The 14,540-nt window shown below is 49.4% G+C and overlaps 1 protein-coding gene across 4 annotated transcripts in view; it reads right to left on the bottom strand.

The window, feature by feature from the left end:
• Positions 1-1,122: 1,122 nt before the first annotated feature.
• Positions 1,123-14,540, bottom strand: part of ZSWIM5 (zinc finger SWIM-type containing 5) — a 115,236-nt gene continuing 101,818 nt past the window's right edge. For all 4 annotated transcript variants that reach the window (XM_083742332.1, XM_083742333.1, XM_083742334.1 and 1 more), the window contains exons 7-14: positions 11,861-12,007; positions 11,023-11,160; positions 10,050-10,310; positions 8,980-9,115; positions 7,368-7,522; positions 4,831-4,994; positions 4,343-4,424; positions 1,123-3,556 (exon numbers count right to left, since the gene is read on the bottom strand). In XM_083742332.1, coding sequence (XP_083598458.1) covers positions 2,694-3,556; positions 4,343-4,424; positions 4,831-4,994; positions 7,368-7,522; positions 8,980-9,115; positions 10,050-10,310; positions 11,023-11,160; positions 11,861-12,007 — 1,946 coding nt within the window. In that variant the 3' untranslated portion in view covers positions 1,123-2,693. The remainder of the gene's footprint in view (positions 3,557-4,342; positions 4,425-4,830; positions 4,995-7,367; positions 7,523-8,979; positions 9,116-10,049; positions 10,311-11,022; positions 11,161-11,860; positions 12,008-14,540) is intronic.

Here is a 14,540-nt window from a genome sequence, read left to right as displayed (position 1 = left end):
GCTGTTCATTATCCAGCAACAGCTAAGCAGGTTCCTCCAGTAAAGAAATCCAGCCTTCCTTTCCCTATATCTCTGCTGCCATAGTGGTGACTGTGTCTGCTTCAGCATTCAGCCTGGTTGCATCTGACAGTTATCAGCCGCATGTCATGATAAGGAAACATGTTTATAGAAGACACAGGCAGCACCAGCCCCCTCAGAAAGTCTGTTACTTGTGTGTGATATGTAAACAGACCAGTGGATGCTTAGAACTGGAATAGCATGGGAGGGAACTGTGGTGGTTAAGGCAATGATTGCTTTGTTAACAGGTATTTGGGAAGGGGATGCTATAGTGTTGAGGCTGCAGCTAGTAAAGGTGGCATCAGCAGCTAAGAGAGCAGCAGGGCTCTTGCAGAGACCTGTTAGGTTTTTCTCTACACTGCTGTTTAGGTCTAACATAACACCACCACCTCCAGCGGTTCAGATAAAAGAACAAAACCAAAGAAGGCATCATCAGCTAGCAAAAAGTAAAGCTCAAGCCTTAAAATTGAAAGGATGAGAGTCTGACTCTTAAGTCATGTATGGAAAGCAAGTGCCAATAACTGCTTTCCCTGCCTGCCGAACCACCCTCAGGGATGGCCTAGTTTTACCTCCTTTGAGAAGGAATTCCTCCAAAGTGCTGCCACACACAAAAATCTTCTGTTGGCAGGACGTATAGCAGGGCCTCCAAAGAGGATTTCAACCTACAGCCGTGTTCCGATTGCGGATGGGGGAGAGACAGAGGTTTTTTCAGGTTTCATGGCCCTAAGCCACGATCATCACAGATGTTATGCCAATGTATCCTACTGTACATCAAAGATCCATACTCTCTTTATAGGATTCTTCCTGCACAACAAGTATATTCCATCTGAGGCAGGGGGTATTGACATATAAATATTTGCTGGTGAAGTAACTGGAGACTCAGTACAGGAAGAGGCAAAAGCCACATGTGGTTCTTTCCAGACCAAAAGGAGGCAAGGCTGGTGGTTTAGAAGGTTGCATTCACTCCCATCCCTCCCATCTCAACAACTGCCTTTGAACTGCTGCCTTTTTATTCCCTTTTAATTGGCACTGCTGACAACAGAAAGGGATGGAGTGATACAGAAGTGGTATGAACATCTTCCTTCTTTTTTATTAAACATTGGGTCAAGAGGTTGTACACAAAATAAGTCAGATGTGAAGAATGATACTTCTATGGCAACAAATACTGGGGTGAGCTGGGTTTCCCTGGCCCAGTTTTCTCATAGAGTATTGTGAAAAACAAAACTGGAGTCAGACAGTAGGTAATTTTAATCCACATTTTCTAAGCTACCCTTCAGCCCGACCCCTGCCCCACCCCACCCCATTCCCTCCCTGCCCCTTTTAAAACTAGGACACACTGGAATAGGGGAACACAAAGACAAGTGGAAGAGCCGTGTTGCTCCTGCTTCCTACCCCCCAAACTTTATTTTTCATTGGAAGAAGTTAAAAAATAAGATGAACCACTTAAGCAGTGGTGGGAGGTGGAGCAGCAAGAAATAGGACCAGGAAGGCTGTCCTCCAGAGGGCACCAGACTCTGCAGGTGCCATCAAAGGCAACAGTTTAGAAATGGAGTTGAAAATAAAAGACACATAAGCAAGAGAAAAATGTGTTCCCTGCTCCCCATCTGCCAAAGGAAAGACACATCTTCCCACGCGCATATAGCATGCAGCTCTTGCACGCATCTATCCATAGGCATGTGGATGAAGGCCAAAAAAATCGATTATTTACACTATGGGCCCAACTGTTTCACAGCCAACAATCTGGCTTCCTGGGGTCTTTGTATTCCATAATTGGAACCACAGCATAAACCAGCAGAGGCAGGGCAAGTGCTGTGGCTAGCAGCCCATGGGCCAAGTCCACGCACCCTGATGGCGGGCTTTGCCATTTCCACCTTGGTCTCCTCTCTTCCAAGGCTGCTGTGTCGTGGTAGTTCTGCATGAACTCTTGGTCCATCCTCTCTACTCATCAGACACCACCCACCAGCCCCTCTTCACCAACAGTGCTGGGAGGCCGGGGAACCTGAGAAATGTTCATCTTTTCTCATGTTCGGATATGCTTAACAAAACCAAAATCCCCAGCCCACAACACATTTCAAGTATCCCCCAAACAAAAAGAGAATAATTATAAATAATTAGAACTTTACAATTTAATAATCGACACATATACTATCGTATTTACAGTATCATAAATGCTTCTGTTACTTTTAGTAAAGCAATCCCTGAGAACAGTTAACGTTAGGTTTTTTTTCAGTTAAGGATCTTCACAAAAAAGAAAACGGTGAAATGTGCCCGTCTTGGCAGGCTGCACCTCTTACAAGGCCACCAGCCAAGAGCCAAGGTGGCAACGCAAGAGGCTGAGCAACGCATTACCATGCCTCCTTCGAGGTGGTTTGCTTTTCAGCCTCCATCCGCCATGCCCTTTGGGAAAGAGGTATTCAATTTTTCCTGGTTAGCTTTTGGTATTGCCGAGGTGTTTGCGAGTGGGTGGGAAGCAAACCCTTCCTGCCGTGCTGCTTTTGGTTTACGTTCCTCAAAATAATAATAATACAGGAATCCTCTCTGGATGGAAAACATAGTCCGTCTGGCCCAGTAGGCATGATTCCACCAACAGGGATCAGGGTTCCTTCCTTCTTTCCTTCTTTAACTAATGCAGAAGCTCAGCCAAACCGCTCCCTCACTAGCAACATAAGCTTCTTCTTGCCCTTGTATATCTGCTTGAGGTTGTCTATGAACTGCGCAAACTGAATGTGGCCGTCCTGAGCCAGGAGGAAAGTCTCCCGAGCTTTGCTGAGAAACTCTATGAACTCCCCGTAGTGCCGCGGGCTGATGTGGGTGAGCCGAGAGTGCGTCGTGTTGATGTAAGCGCTTATCGTGGCGTCCAGCAGTTGGCGCAAAGGCGCTTTGTCTGTGGACATCAGTTTCCCAGAGTTCCTGCGGCCGGGAATCCCTGCAAGGCCCGGGGCTGTCATGGTGCAGCGGCGCAGGATGTCAGACAGCACCGTGGCACAATGCACGCTCTTCACCACCAGTGGAATGATGGCCGCCAGCTCATTCTTGCCCAGAGAGTGGCTGAGCGCACATGCCCAAAGCACGTCGTTGATGGCCGGGTGCGTGTCCTGGTTATAGGCAAGGTTGAGGTGGGTCATGGCGAGAGATGCCAGCTTGAACGCCCGCAGAGGGTACCCACGGTGCTCCATGTACCGTGCAATGGTGAAGAGCTGCGAGTAAGTCATGCCTGTGGAAGCAGCATCTATCACAATTTGGTAGGCAGTCTCAAAGGCGATGTGGTCCTTCTCGCAGAGGGTCAGGGCGGAGAGAGCGCAGTTCTGGGGATCCTTCATGGCGCACTGCAGGGCCAGCGTGCGGGCACAGCTGGCCAGTTCTTCTCGTTGCGGGTAGTCCAGGCTGAGGCGCAGGATGGTTGTGTGGGACATCACTGTCGCTGCTACGATGCTGGTGGCTTCAGTCGGGGTGAAGAGGGTGTACCAGCTCTGCAGGATGCTGACTAAGGCCCGTACACCTGCAAGAAGGGAGTACAAGCTTTTCAAGCAATAGTAAAGTGGCAAGCATGATGTTGGAGCACTTGAGTATGTGGCAGTGGCAAAAAAAGAGCCGAGTGACTGCTTCAAAACTGTGTTCATAAATATTATGGTCATTGGGCTCTGCAGTGATACAAAAGTGCAGGCTAAATCAGCCACACCCTAACCTCTTAGTCTGTATCCTAGAAGCTGGACATCACTGCTAAATTTGGCAAGGCTCACAATGAAGGGCTGTGCCAGTAACCAAAACTGCTATGATCACAGGAAGCTTAGTGTCTGGCTTAACGTTATAGGTGGAAGGCCTCTGGTTTATGTTAGCCAAAAAAACAGATGTTTTTAAAAGCTGCACACAATGGTATCTTCCTTAGTATAAAATTACATTTATCTGTTGCTGTTGTTTTGCTAGTGCAGGGATCTTATCACATGGGAAACAGCTACATTTGTGGATGTTTGGGTGCTGATGCATGTAGCCTGCAAGACATGGAGCTGTGACTCAAGATGTCCTTGATTTGAATCTTACCTCTGCCACAAACTCAGTAAGAGTTCTCAGGCAAGCCCTTTTCTTTCAGTCCTCATATGGGGATGATCAGTGCCCATCTAACATAATTGTTATGAGGATTTCAGCAAGATGTGCTTTTAACACTTGAAAGTGCTGTCTTAAATCATATCCTTTGTGTGAGCAGGACCTGCCACTGGCTCATCAGAATGTACAGACTCGCTTTGGGCTGCAGCCCTCCCTGCAAGATGTGTGAATGAGAGATACCAACCCACTTCTGTAGCACAGGTCACCAGCCACCGCACCATTTCCCTCCGTCTCCAGTTCAAGGTTGATAGGGTCATGCGCATTACCTGGAATGGCAAATGGGTGGACAATGATTATTTCCCAGAGACGGTCACAAAGCTTGGACTTGCATTTTCCTAGATCAGTATAACCCTGTATAACCCAGAGAATGATATGAAGACTGGATGTATTTCTGCTGCAAAAAATAAGCAGAACTGGCTTCATAAGCTCCTTGGATGAAGTCTACCTGAGAACCATACATAAGCTGCTTTGAACTTTTCAGGTGGTCTGTAAATTCTGTCCATTAATTAACAGGTAGAGTTGCATGTTAAGAGTCCACCATAAAAGCAGCAAGAATGCCCAAGTTCTGAGCCAGGTTCAGACCCTACCACTGGCTTCAAGGGAGGCTTGCCCTTCAAAAACATAGCCCTGGAAAGTTCCCCGCTTTTCCTAGCGATCGCCTCTCTCCCTTACCTGCAGTCCCAGCTCCAGTGCCACATTGAGCAGGGTTGTGTCCGAGTTGTTGTCTGCAGGTGTGGCAATCTTGAAGGCATCCTGGGCCAGCTTAAAGATCAGAGAGGAGGAATGGATGTTCTTTTGAATGGCTTCCAGAACCGTACGTAGGCGCAGCATGTCCCCTGGATTGGAGACAGGAAAGAGCTCACCTACTGCCTGGCAGGTTGCCAACTCCCTACTAAGACACCAGCATTCTCAGGATTAAACTAGACAGTAAAGGTAAAAGTAAAGGTACCCCTGCCCGTATGGGCCAGTCTTGACAGACTCTAGGGTTGTGCGCTCACCTCACTCTAGAGGCCGGGAGCCAGCGCTGTCCGCAGACACTTCCGGGTCACGTGGCCAGCGTGACAAGCTGCATCTGGCGAGCCAGCGCAGCACACGGAACGCCGTTTACCTTCCCGCTGGTAAGCGGTCCCTATTTATCTACTTGCACCCGGGGGTGCTTTCGAACTGTAGGTTGGCAGGCGCTGGGACCAGCGGCGTAGCGTGGGTTATCAGCACCCGGGGCAAGGCAAGTAATTTGCGCCCCCTAACCCGGGGCAAGGCAAGTAATTTGCGCCCCCTACCCCGGGGCAAGGCAAGTACAGTAATTTACTCTCCCAAGCAGCAGCAGCGAGGCTTCTCTTTCCCCCGCGCTCTCCCGGAGCTGCCTCTTTTCTTTCCTTTTTTCCCTTTCTCCAAGGCTTTTCGCTTTCTCTCCTTAATTGATTCCCCCTCCACACCGCGGCGTTTCCTGGCTGCTTCCCCCCCCCCTCTCCTCCTCGCTCTGCTTGCCTTGCCCTGCCCTGCCTGAGGGCGCCCTGAGGAGACTCCGCTCTCCTTTTTGACCAGGCGAGGTGGAAAAAAGGGGGGAAAGTCTCTTCCCGCCCCCTCGCCAGACTCCCTGCTCGGCTCGGCTCACTACCCAGGCGGCCAGTGGAGAGAGAGCCGCAATTACCATAAAGCTCCTCTCCCTCCGCTTCGCCAAGCTGTCAAAGCCCCGGCAGCAGCGGCACAGGCAGCAGCAGGCGCAGCCAGACCCCCGCCAGCCAGCCCGCCCGCCCGGCTTCCTCTCCTTTTTTTGCCCGCGGCAGAAGGCTTCGCTCTCCCCCTTCCGCGACCTCCTCACCATGCCGAGCGAGCGCGGGCTCCCTAACCCGTGGATTTTAGTAGGGGCAGAGAGCTGCTAGTGCGAGTGCGCCCCCCGCCCAAGTTGCGCCCGTTGCGGCCGGCACCCCTGGCACCCCCCACGCTACGCCACTGGCTGGGACCGAACGACGGGAGCGCACCCCACCGCGGGGATTCGAACCACCGACCATGCGATCGGCAAGTCCTAGGCGCTGAGGTTTTACCCACAGCGCCACCCGCATCCCTTAAAACTAGACAGTACTGCACTTCTAAACATCTGGGAGAGCAGAAAAGTGGATTCTTCCTTTTCCTCACAGCCTTGCTGGGGAGAATTGGGATGCAGTGTACATAAAAGGGACACCTTGGATTTCAGATCAAAGCCTTTTCGTCTGCTCCATTAAGCGTTCACTTGACCCCTCCTCAACCCCCAAGTTCTACCCACTTCAGCCTTTCTCAACTCAAGCAAATATCCCGTGGAGAACAACAACAAGAGTGCTTAGGAACAAAGGAATCTGCTGTATACTGAGTGTGACCATTGGTCCATCTAGCTCAGTATTGTCTACACTGACCAGGGGCTCATCCACACTTCTGCTTGTCCAGTGCCTTGAAAGCATGAGTCCAAGCGGTTTTCCTTTTTACCTGCACTTTCTAGCCACAAGTCCCAAGTGGTTTTTCCCTCACACCGCTCCTTTCCAAGGGAAAACACACTCTTTAGTGCTAAATCAGAGCAAAGATCAATCCAGAGAAAGCCGAATTGCCCTTTGCTCCGACTGAGCGTTAAAGAGCGGTTTTCCCCAGGGGAAAGCAGTAGGACAGGAAGAGGTGTGGATGAGCCCTAGTGGTGGCTCTCCAGGGTCGGGAGCGGGATGCTAGCCAGGAGAGCTCATCCCACACGCCGTAGACATCCTAATAAAGATGGAAATTTAGTAATGGGAATTTTACATGATTAAAGGCAAAGCCCTGACGATAAGCAGAGGCCAGAAATGTTGCAGTGATCACATTTCTCTATAGGGCATGCCCCAAACTGATTAAGTGAGCGCCTGTAAATAAAACTGGAAGTCCTTGCTGCAAGGTCAAGGAACAGAGACAGCAGTTAGCTGGAGCCTCACAAAACCAGTTCTCAAGGAAATGCCATGTGGGTGGACTGTGCGTAGAAGAAGAGAGCAAGTTATGGGGCAGCAGAGATAGGAAGGGAGTGCTCACTGAGGCTACCTTGTCCAAGGACCACCCAAAACGTGGGAGTGAACCCACCCACCAATGACCAAAGCTGTCCTTCATTGATTTTTTGAACCACACTGGCTTTCTTCATTGCACAGGTCCAAATGGTGAGCAAGCCAGCTAGAGTTTCTGGTGGCTATAATCCATTACACAAGGAGTCCTTCACTCACCTTTGGCTGCTGTCAGCATAGTGGAAGCAAGTTCACATTGTTGTGATTCCAAGTGTCCCAGAGTAAACCAGCGCGGGTATCTGCTAGGCACCACTGAAACAATATGGTGAGGGTGGGTGACGTCGCCTGAGGCCGTCGTCTCCAGAACGGGCAGCCTAGGGAGAACCAAACCAGCAATGTCAGGCCAGTGAAGAAGGGGTACCTGGCAGGGGTCGGGTCAGTCTAAAAAATTTTTTGGCCTTCTTTGTCCATGGTATGCTGTCTGTAACAACTCTGTAGTAAACCTTGAGGTCTTCTACAACATATGGATGCAAGACCAGCCTTGAACAAAACTTGAAAGGCCACTAGAGAGAACTAAGGAGTGATTTATAAACTTGTAAAGAAAAATATAAGTTTAGAAACATCCCCTTCTTGTGCTTTTATGTCAGAGCCAAGCATGATTTGCACACAGCAGTCATCTGGTTTTGCTTAGAGATGGCGGGGAAGGGGGGCTGTCTTGCCCCAGGGCATCTGCTGCAGTTTGGAGCTACCTGCTCACATGTTTCTATTTAAAGCCTCCCCCCCCCCCTTTCAGCCTTCTGGAAACCAGAACTCTCCCTCCCAGACCAACCTGTTTGCTGGGACACACGGCCACTACAACACCTGATGGCTTCCTGCATTTCCTGTCATGCCCTTCCTGATAAGAAGAACAAAGGCACCACCCAAGAGACCAAAGGCATTGCTCTATCCAGTACTAGCCTGCTTACTCTTTTCAACGCACTACACAATCTGGTTCACACGACACAACAAAACAAGCTATGGCTCAGTGAGACTCAGTGGATGTGCAGGGCTCCCACACTTTGCAGCTGCTTTTCTCCCACCCACCCTCCTTCCTACTGCCAGGCCATAGCTGAGGGTTGCCGCTCATGGATAGTGAAGAGAGAGCTTAAGCCGGAATCCCCATTCCAACAACATTGTGAGCCAAACCTTGGCTTAGCCTCTCATGGTGCAGCAGTCAAAAGCCAGGATGAAGCAAAGCCTCCTCTCCTGGGATCTTGCATGTCTATGTGGTCTCGCTGAGCCAGCCTGGCTGTGTCATGGGGACCAGCTCTTCTATCTGGCTGGAGCAGCTATAAGCAGACTCTTTGCATTGGTTACCAAGGGTGGTATGTGAGGTCCTCATCAGGGAGCATTCTGAACCCTCCAGTTCTGTACTCCATCACTACGATTTGCCTGAAACCCACGTGACGATACTAGAACCACTGGGTCCTTAGAATTTCAGAATGCTGTTCTGACTAAAATACCCATTTTCCAAAAAAAAACACACACCAAAAAACACCACCTATATAAGTAAGGAATAAACAGCCTATTGATGAAACAGACCAACTGCACCTGCTAATCAGTAACTTTGTCTTTGCATTCCTTTATAAAGGAAAATGCATGCTAATTCTTCCTTGAAAAACTTGCCAGGAAAATAAATAGTACTGTAGCAAACTGGATGCTGGAGACGTTTGAGGACAGAATAATTGAAGATGCAGAGCAATCTTGGCGGGGGGAGGGACACTTGCCGTTCCCACCTTCGCACTGCAAGCTGCCTTTTATTAAATGAAGGAAGGGGAAGGGTGGTACCAACCTCATGGAGCGCAGTGCCAGCTTGTAGGCCAGGTCAGCGTCGTGGGGCAGCAAGGCGGAAAACAGGTACTTGGCAAAGGTGTGCATGGGGACGCTTTCGCGATGGATGACCTCGCCAAGGCCACTGAAAGGGCCACCTAGTCAGGAGCAGAGCCATGTCAGCATCTATCCTGCAACCAGACCCTTTGAATTTAAGCCGGAGAGTTTTGCTGGCTCAACAGTCCCGCAAGCAAGAGGATACCTCCCAACTGGCCTCTGTTATATGGTAGAGATTCAGACCGAAGAAGCTGGGTTCCTAAGGGAAGGGCCTACTTAATTGCAGACCCAAAGGAATCAGAAGCACAGCCCCTTTAACCATCACACGGAAGGCCTGCTGCTGCTCCCCTTCTTCCTGATGCACCAGAAGCTAGAAGGGGGCAAAAGATACTCTCCCTCCCCCCCCCCCCCGTTGCTGCTCTGGCCACACACTGAACTCCTCCTCCATATACTGGGACTGCAGAGGTTTGAAAATGCTGGCACAGTGGAGAGCATGGGGAAAGCAGAAATTTGCAAGAGGCTGACTCGGATTTCCTTCTAGACACAGCTGCAGGTGGGGAGCCTTGCGACAGAGGAGCTGCAATCCCCACTGCAACAGGTTCCTTTTCACTGAAAAACCTCCTCAAACCAGCATCGTGTGTTTTAAGTGGGTTTGTGAGTGTAGGGGGAAATGGGGGAAACAAACTGTATGGAGAGCATCAAGTTAAAGCATAAGAAGAGGGGCTTGTTTTTTGTTTTGGTGGGATTTCTAGTGCTCAGGGAAGGGTGATATATATACTGAGCACCTCTCTTTGAGAACATGTCTTTTTGAGATCCTATCTCGTTATGGTCCCAACCCCCATCCCGTAATACATACATTGCTCCATTCAAATATCCTTCTGACCATCCATACATGATTGGTATAAGTTATTGTGATCAAGGGGTTTTTTTCTGCGGAATATACTGCTTAATGCAGGGAACTTAAGACTGTTTCAGGGTAGTAGGCTGAGCCTCCTTCCTCCAGAGCAGTTGAGGGCAGCATCTCAGTCCTCTCACCTTCCAGGAGCAGGATACACTGTTTGCGTAGCGTCTGCACCAGCACAGCGTCCAGCTGAAGCTCCTGCAAGCGGGCAATGATTTGCTCCTCGTTGCGCCACACTTTGTCTTGAGCATAAAGGCCCTCCGGCATCACCCGCTGCTGCCCCATCCCCATCAGCGCAACTTCCAAAGCGAGGGATAAGTAGGATTCCCCGCTCTCAGGGCAGCTATTGGCCACAGGCACATGTTGATACACGGGAGGCTTGGCATCACCAGCATCTGATGGAGAAGAGAGTTATCAATAAGATGGGCAGTGCAGCCTCCAGGTAGGGTCTCCCTCCTGCCTCCTTCCAAAATTCATATCCTGACTGGCTCCATCACTGCTATTGGTCCTTCTTAGCCTACTTGCTTTCAGAAGACAACACAGTGCCTGCCTCCTGGCACTGCTCACGTGACCAGATGTACTGGGCTGAGCTGTGTTGAGCTTCACAGTTCTTTAATTCATACCGGCACTGGGGAGCTACAAGTTAGGAAGGCCATATAGCACCTGAGCCCCTCAATTCACCTACAGCAGGGAGAGAAAACTTACGACTTTTCAGTTGTCGTTGGCCTTCAACTCTCTGGCCATGCTGGCTGGGGCTGATGGAGGTTGGACACCAGCAATATCTGGAGGGCTACAGTTTCTCCCTCCCTGATTGACAGGGTATGTTGGGCCAGAGGCAGCTGAACACTCAGACAGTCTGCAGGCCAGCACTTGTTTCTGGGACCAACAACTGGCATATTTCACAGAAACGGTTTGCCCAAAGACCTCTTCCTCTGGTCAGCACAGGGTGTCCCACAGGAATCCAACCACAACAGACTAAATAGCCTCTTACAACTCTATAGACTGCAACAGCAGAAACTTGAAAATGGCTCCAACATGGAAGCTCAGGGAAAAAGCAGAAACTCTGCTCTGGGCTCAGGGTAGTCTGGGGTTCTCATATACTCATACCTGAAATTTCAAGGCAGTTTTCATCCTCTACTCGACATGCTTCTGTCAAAGTGAGAAATAAGCAACCAATGGGATTGAGGGGGTGCCCCACCCAGCTCTCTAGATTTGTGATGGTGGTTGCTCCTCTCTGCAGCAGTTCTGGAGTAGGCAAACAGAATAAGGGGAGTGGGGAGAAAATCCCACAGTAATTACTTATGATCCTTCCTTTCTGCCATAAGAGGCATAATCTCTGGTTCTATCTTCCAAGGCACAAAGTTTCACAAGCCTGGCAGAGGACAGTCAAGACTCCCCTGTATACACCTCCCTTTCCATTTGCTGTGTTCTTCCATTGTGACAAGACTGAGCTTACTATTAGGCAAGGTGAGCTGATCACTGTCCTGGCTCCCAATCTCAGACAAAAGACTTTGACTCTCGGCTTGGGAAATTCCCTAAGGCTTTATTGGTAAAGTCAGCACAGAGTTTCAGCATCAGCTGTAAGGGCATGATAAGCAGAATTCTAGGATGAGCAAAGCTGTTGTCCCACAACTTGATACACCCGTCCTATGGGGAGCTGTTGGATCTGTTCACCCTTGATAATGGGACCAGAATCCTACCCTCCCTCCCACTCCATCTCAGCTGCCTCTGCCAATTCACCAGCTGCCTCTTCAGCTATCCAGGGAAAGGTGCTCACAGGAGGTGGAATGAGTCTAAAATGTTGGAAGAGGGGTTTGGGGGCTGTTGATGTTTTACTGTTTGGGAAAGCTCTAGGCAGCTCCTGCTGGATGCTACAATGCTCATAAAAGCACCTAACTATCCTTCGATGGCCAGCCTAAACCCACAACAACAGGCCAACTCATACCTTTCTTTTGATGCTTGTATATCTCCAACTGCCTCTGTTGTTGCAACCTCAGGGTGTTGATAATAGCCACCGTTAGACGGAGTGCTTCCTTAGGGTATCCATGGGAACGAAGGGCATCGACACGGGCACAGGCTGTGGGAACGTGTTCTGTGCATAATACAAACAGTGTGTGCAATTAAGCTGGCAATATAGGCAAATGGTATTGTCTATGTAAGCAAATCAACTCTAAGATCAGGAGCTTGGGATTCAATTTCTGTATCTAAATTCTCTATTTTGTTGCCTTGTTCTTTATTAGAACCAAACCATATTACGTGGGGTTGTTGTTTTACATAGAAGAATTTCCAAATATACAGTCATCCACCTGTAATCTGAAGTGGCAAAGACCAACGGGGGCTGCTGATTCTGATCACACGGTTCAGCTCCTAATCCTGCCAGCCCACAGTTGCTCCTGCCAGAAACAATAAAGGACCCACCTCTTACTTTCCAATGCAACCAAGTCCTACACCACCCATCAAGTTAAGGGGAGGGCTCAGTGGAAGAGAAGAACATGCTTCCTATGCAAAAGGCCCCAGGTTCAATCCCTGCTAGTCCTGGGAGAGACCCCTGTGTGAAACCCTGGAGAGCTGGTGCCAGTCAGTATCAACAAAGCAAAGCTGGATGGACCAGGGGTCTGACTCGGTATACAGCAGCTGCCTATATTCCATCAACTGAAACTAGTCTTTATGCAATGGCCAGACACTTTGAAGATGATGGCTGATTCCAAACAGGCAGAAATAGCATGTGGTGCATGTTGCTCCTAGGCTTCCAATTGCAGGTGAGGAATTGCATGTTAAGATGTTTCCTCATAGGAAAGACCTGTGTTTCATAGGGAAAGCTGCCAAGCAAAGGATAAGGTTTTCAGCCTGGCCTTCTCCCTGGCATGCTGGATTTCCATTGGAACAGAGGCACCTGCATCTGCTTTGTATAACTGATGCTGAAAACGTTCCCCGCATCCAGCTTCATCCTAAAAGGGCCACACTTAGCTGTTCCACCCCTCACACCTCTCAACTCTCCTTGCATCTCATCCTGCAACTTGGGCTCAGCTCCCTGAATCCCTCACTGGAAGCACTTCTCCACCAAGTGTGCCTTTTGCGTCATTCCTGAGGATCTCAATTACTCGGAAACAGCTTGCCCCTGTGAGCAACACCATTGTGTGGCACAGAAATTCATCTGTTCCTGCTGGTTGATCTCCACCTGAAGTCACAGTTGCTGTGGAGAGGATTGCAACTCTGAGGGAGAGGTCATAAGGGGGAACAGATGACACGCATGAGGGTTGGGGGAAAGCAACAAAGGGCCCACTCCTCCGCAAATGTCTCTGCCGTGGGGAAACGTAGAAGCCAAAGCCAGAGGAGCATGACTTCCTCTAAAGGAAGCATTTTCTACAAGGTCTCCAAAGGCCTTTAAAATGCAGCTATACTCCCTCCTCCAAATCTCCTGCTATTAAAGGCTACAGATGAGCAGAAGGCTTGAGGCACAAACATTTCAAAAAGAATCTCTAGTGATCGTGCATCATATAAAGCACGGCATCATTCAAATGCTGCTGGCAAATCAAAAGCAATTCCGTGGTGCTGCTGATGTCCTCTAGGAGGAGCTCCAAAAAAACCCAGAGAGTGGGAAGACAAGACAATAACATTTCAGAATCACAACGTGTGGGATTAATTCCTTTGGCAAGTCAGACATCTCGCAAGCTAGGGAGGAATTTATGTAAACCACTGAGGGCTGAGGAGCAGGATAAAGCAAAGTTTCATCCAGAACTTTTTGTGGCTCCAGACGGTTGTTCCACATGATTCAAATGGTGCCACTCAGGATCTCATGCATTGCTATGGATGCCAGGCTGTGGTACTTGAATTGTGCCCAGGCACATCTGCTGCAAGGGATGAGACAGGTGCACCCCTCAGCTTCACTGGCACGCCTTAAGATATTGCCAACCCAAGCAATCACTTGAGTTGCTGGTGCAGTTGGTTCAGCTCTGGTGGGGTGCTAGAGAGTCCCTGAACTTCAGTACTCTGAAGAGCATAGCAAATGTTGCTCTTGATGGTGCAGCCTGAGTACTCAGCTGTAGAAGCAGAGACTCTGGGAGAAACTGCAAAATTGTCTTCCTGTGATGACCACACCTATAGCACTCTGACAACATGTGACTAAGCACATCTGCAGTGTGAAGGAGTTTTGGTATCTTGGTTTTGGCCTTGCTGAGACACACACACACACACACACACACACACACACACACACACACACATCTTCCTGTATAGCTGCTACCGCAGCTTAATGTTTGAACCATAGATGTGGAGTCTCCTGTTTAGTGTCAGGCAGATAACAATCTTTGTTGGCATTACTGTCTTGGACAAACTTCTCCAAGGCAACGGACTTAACTTACTGTGTAGTATAAGGCTTTCCCCATCCTGAAACAGAGAAAGTTTCAAGAAATAAAGGAATTCAGTGTTGTGCTATATGACCATTCCATCAATATTTCTGCTTGCCAGATGGAACTATCTCCCCTCTCCTTCCCCAGTGTTCTGTTTGAGGGGTTCTTCCAACCCCAACCACAAGCCAATTTAAGAGGTGCAGGGAAGGAGAGGGAGGAGACCCTGTTGCACTTGCGGGACTCGTTACACTGGCTCCTGCTAACACAACTGCTTAG

The sequence above is a fragment of the Podarcis gaigeae genome (assembly GCF_964106915.1).
Source record: "Podarcis gaigeae genome assembly, chromosome: 6".
NCBI classification, from domain to species: domain Eukaryota; kingdom Metazoa; phylum Chordata; class Lepidosauria; order Squamata; family Lacertidae; genus Podarcis; species Podarcis gaigeae.
This window is presented reverse-complemented; position numbering and strand designations above follow the sequence as displayed.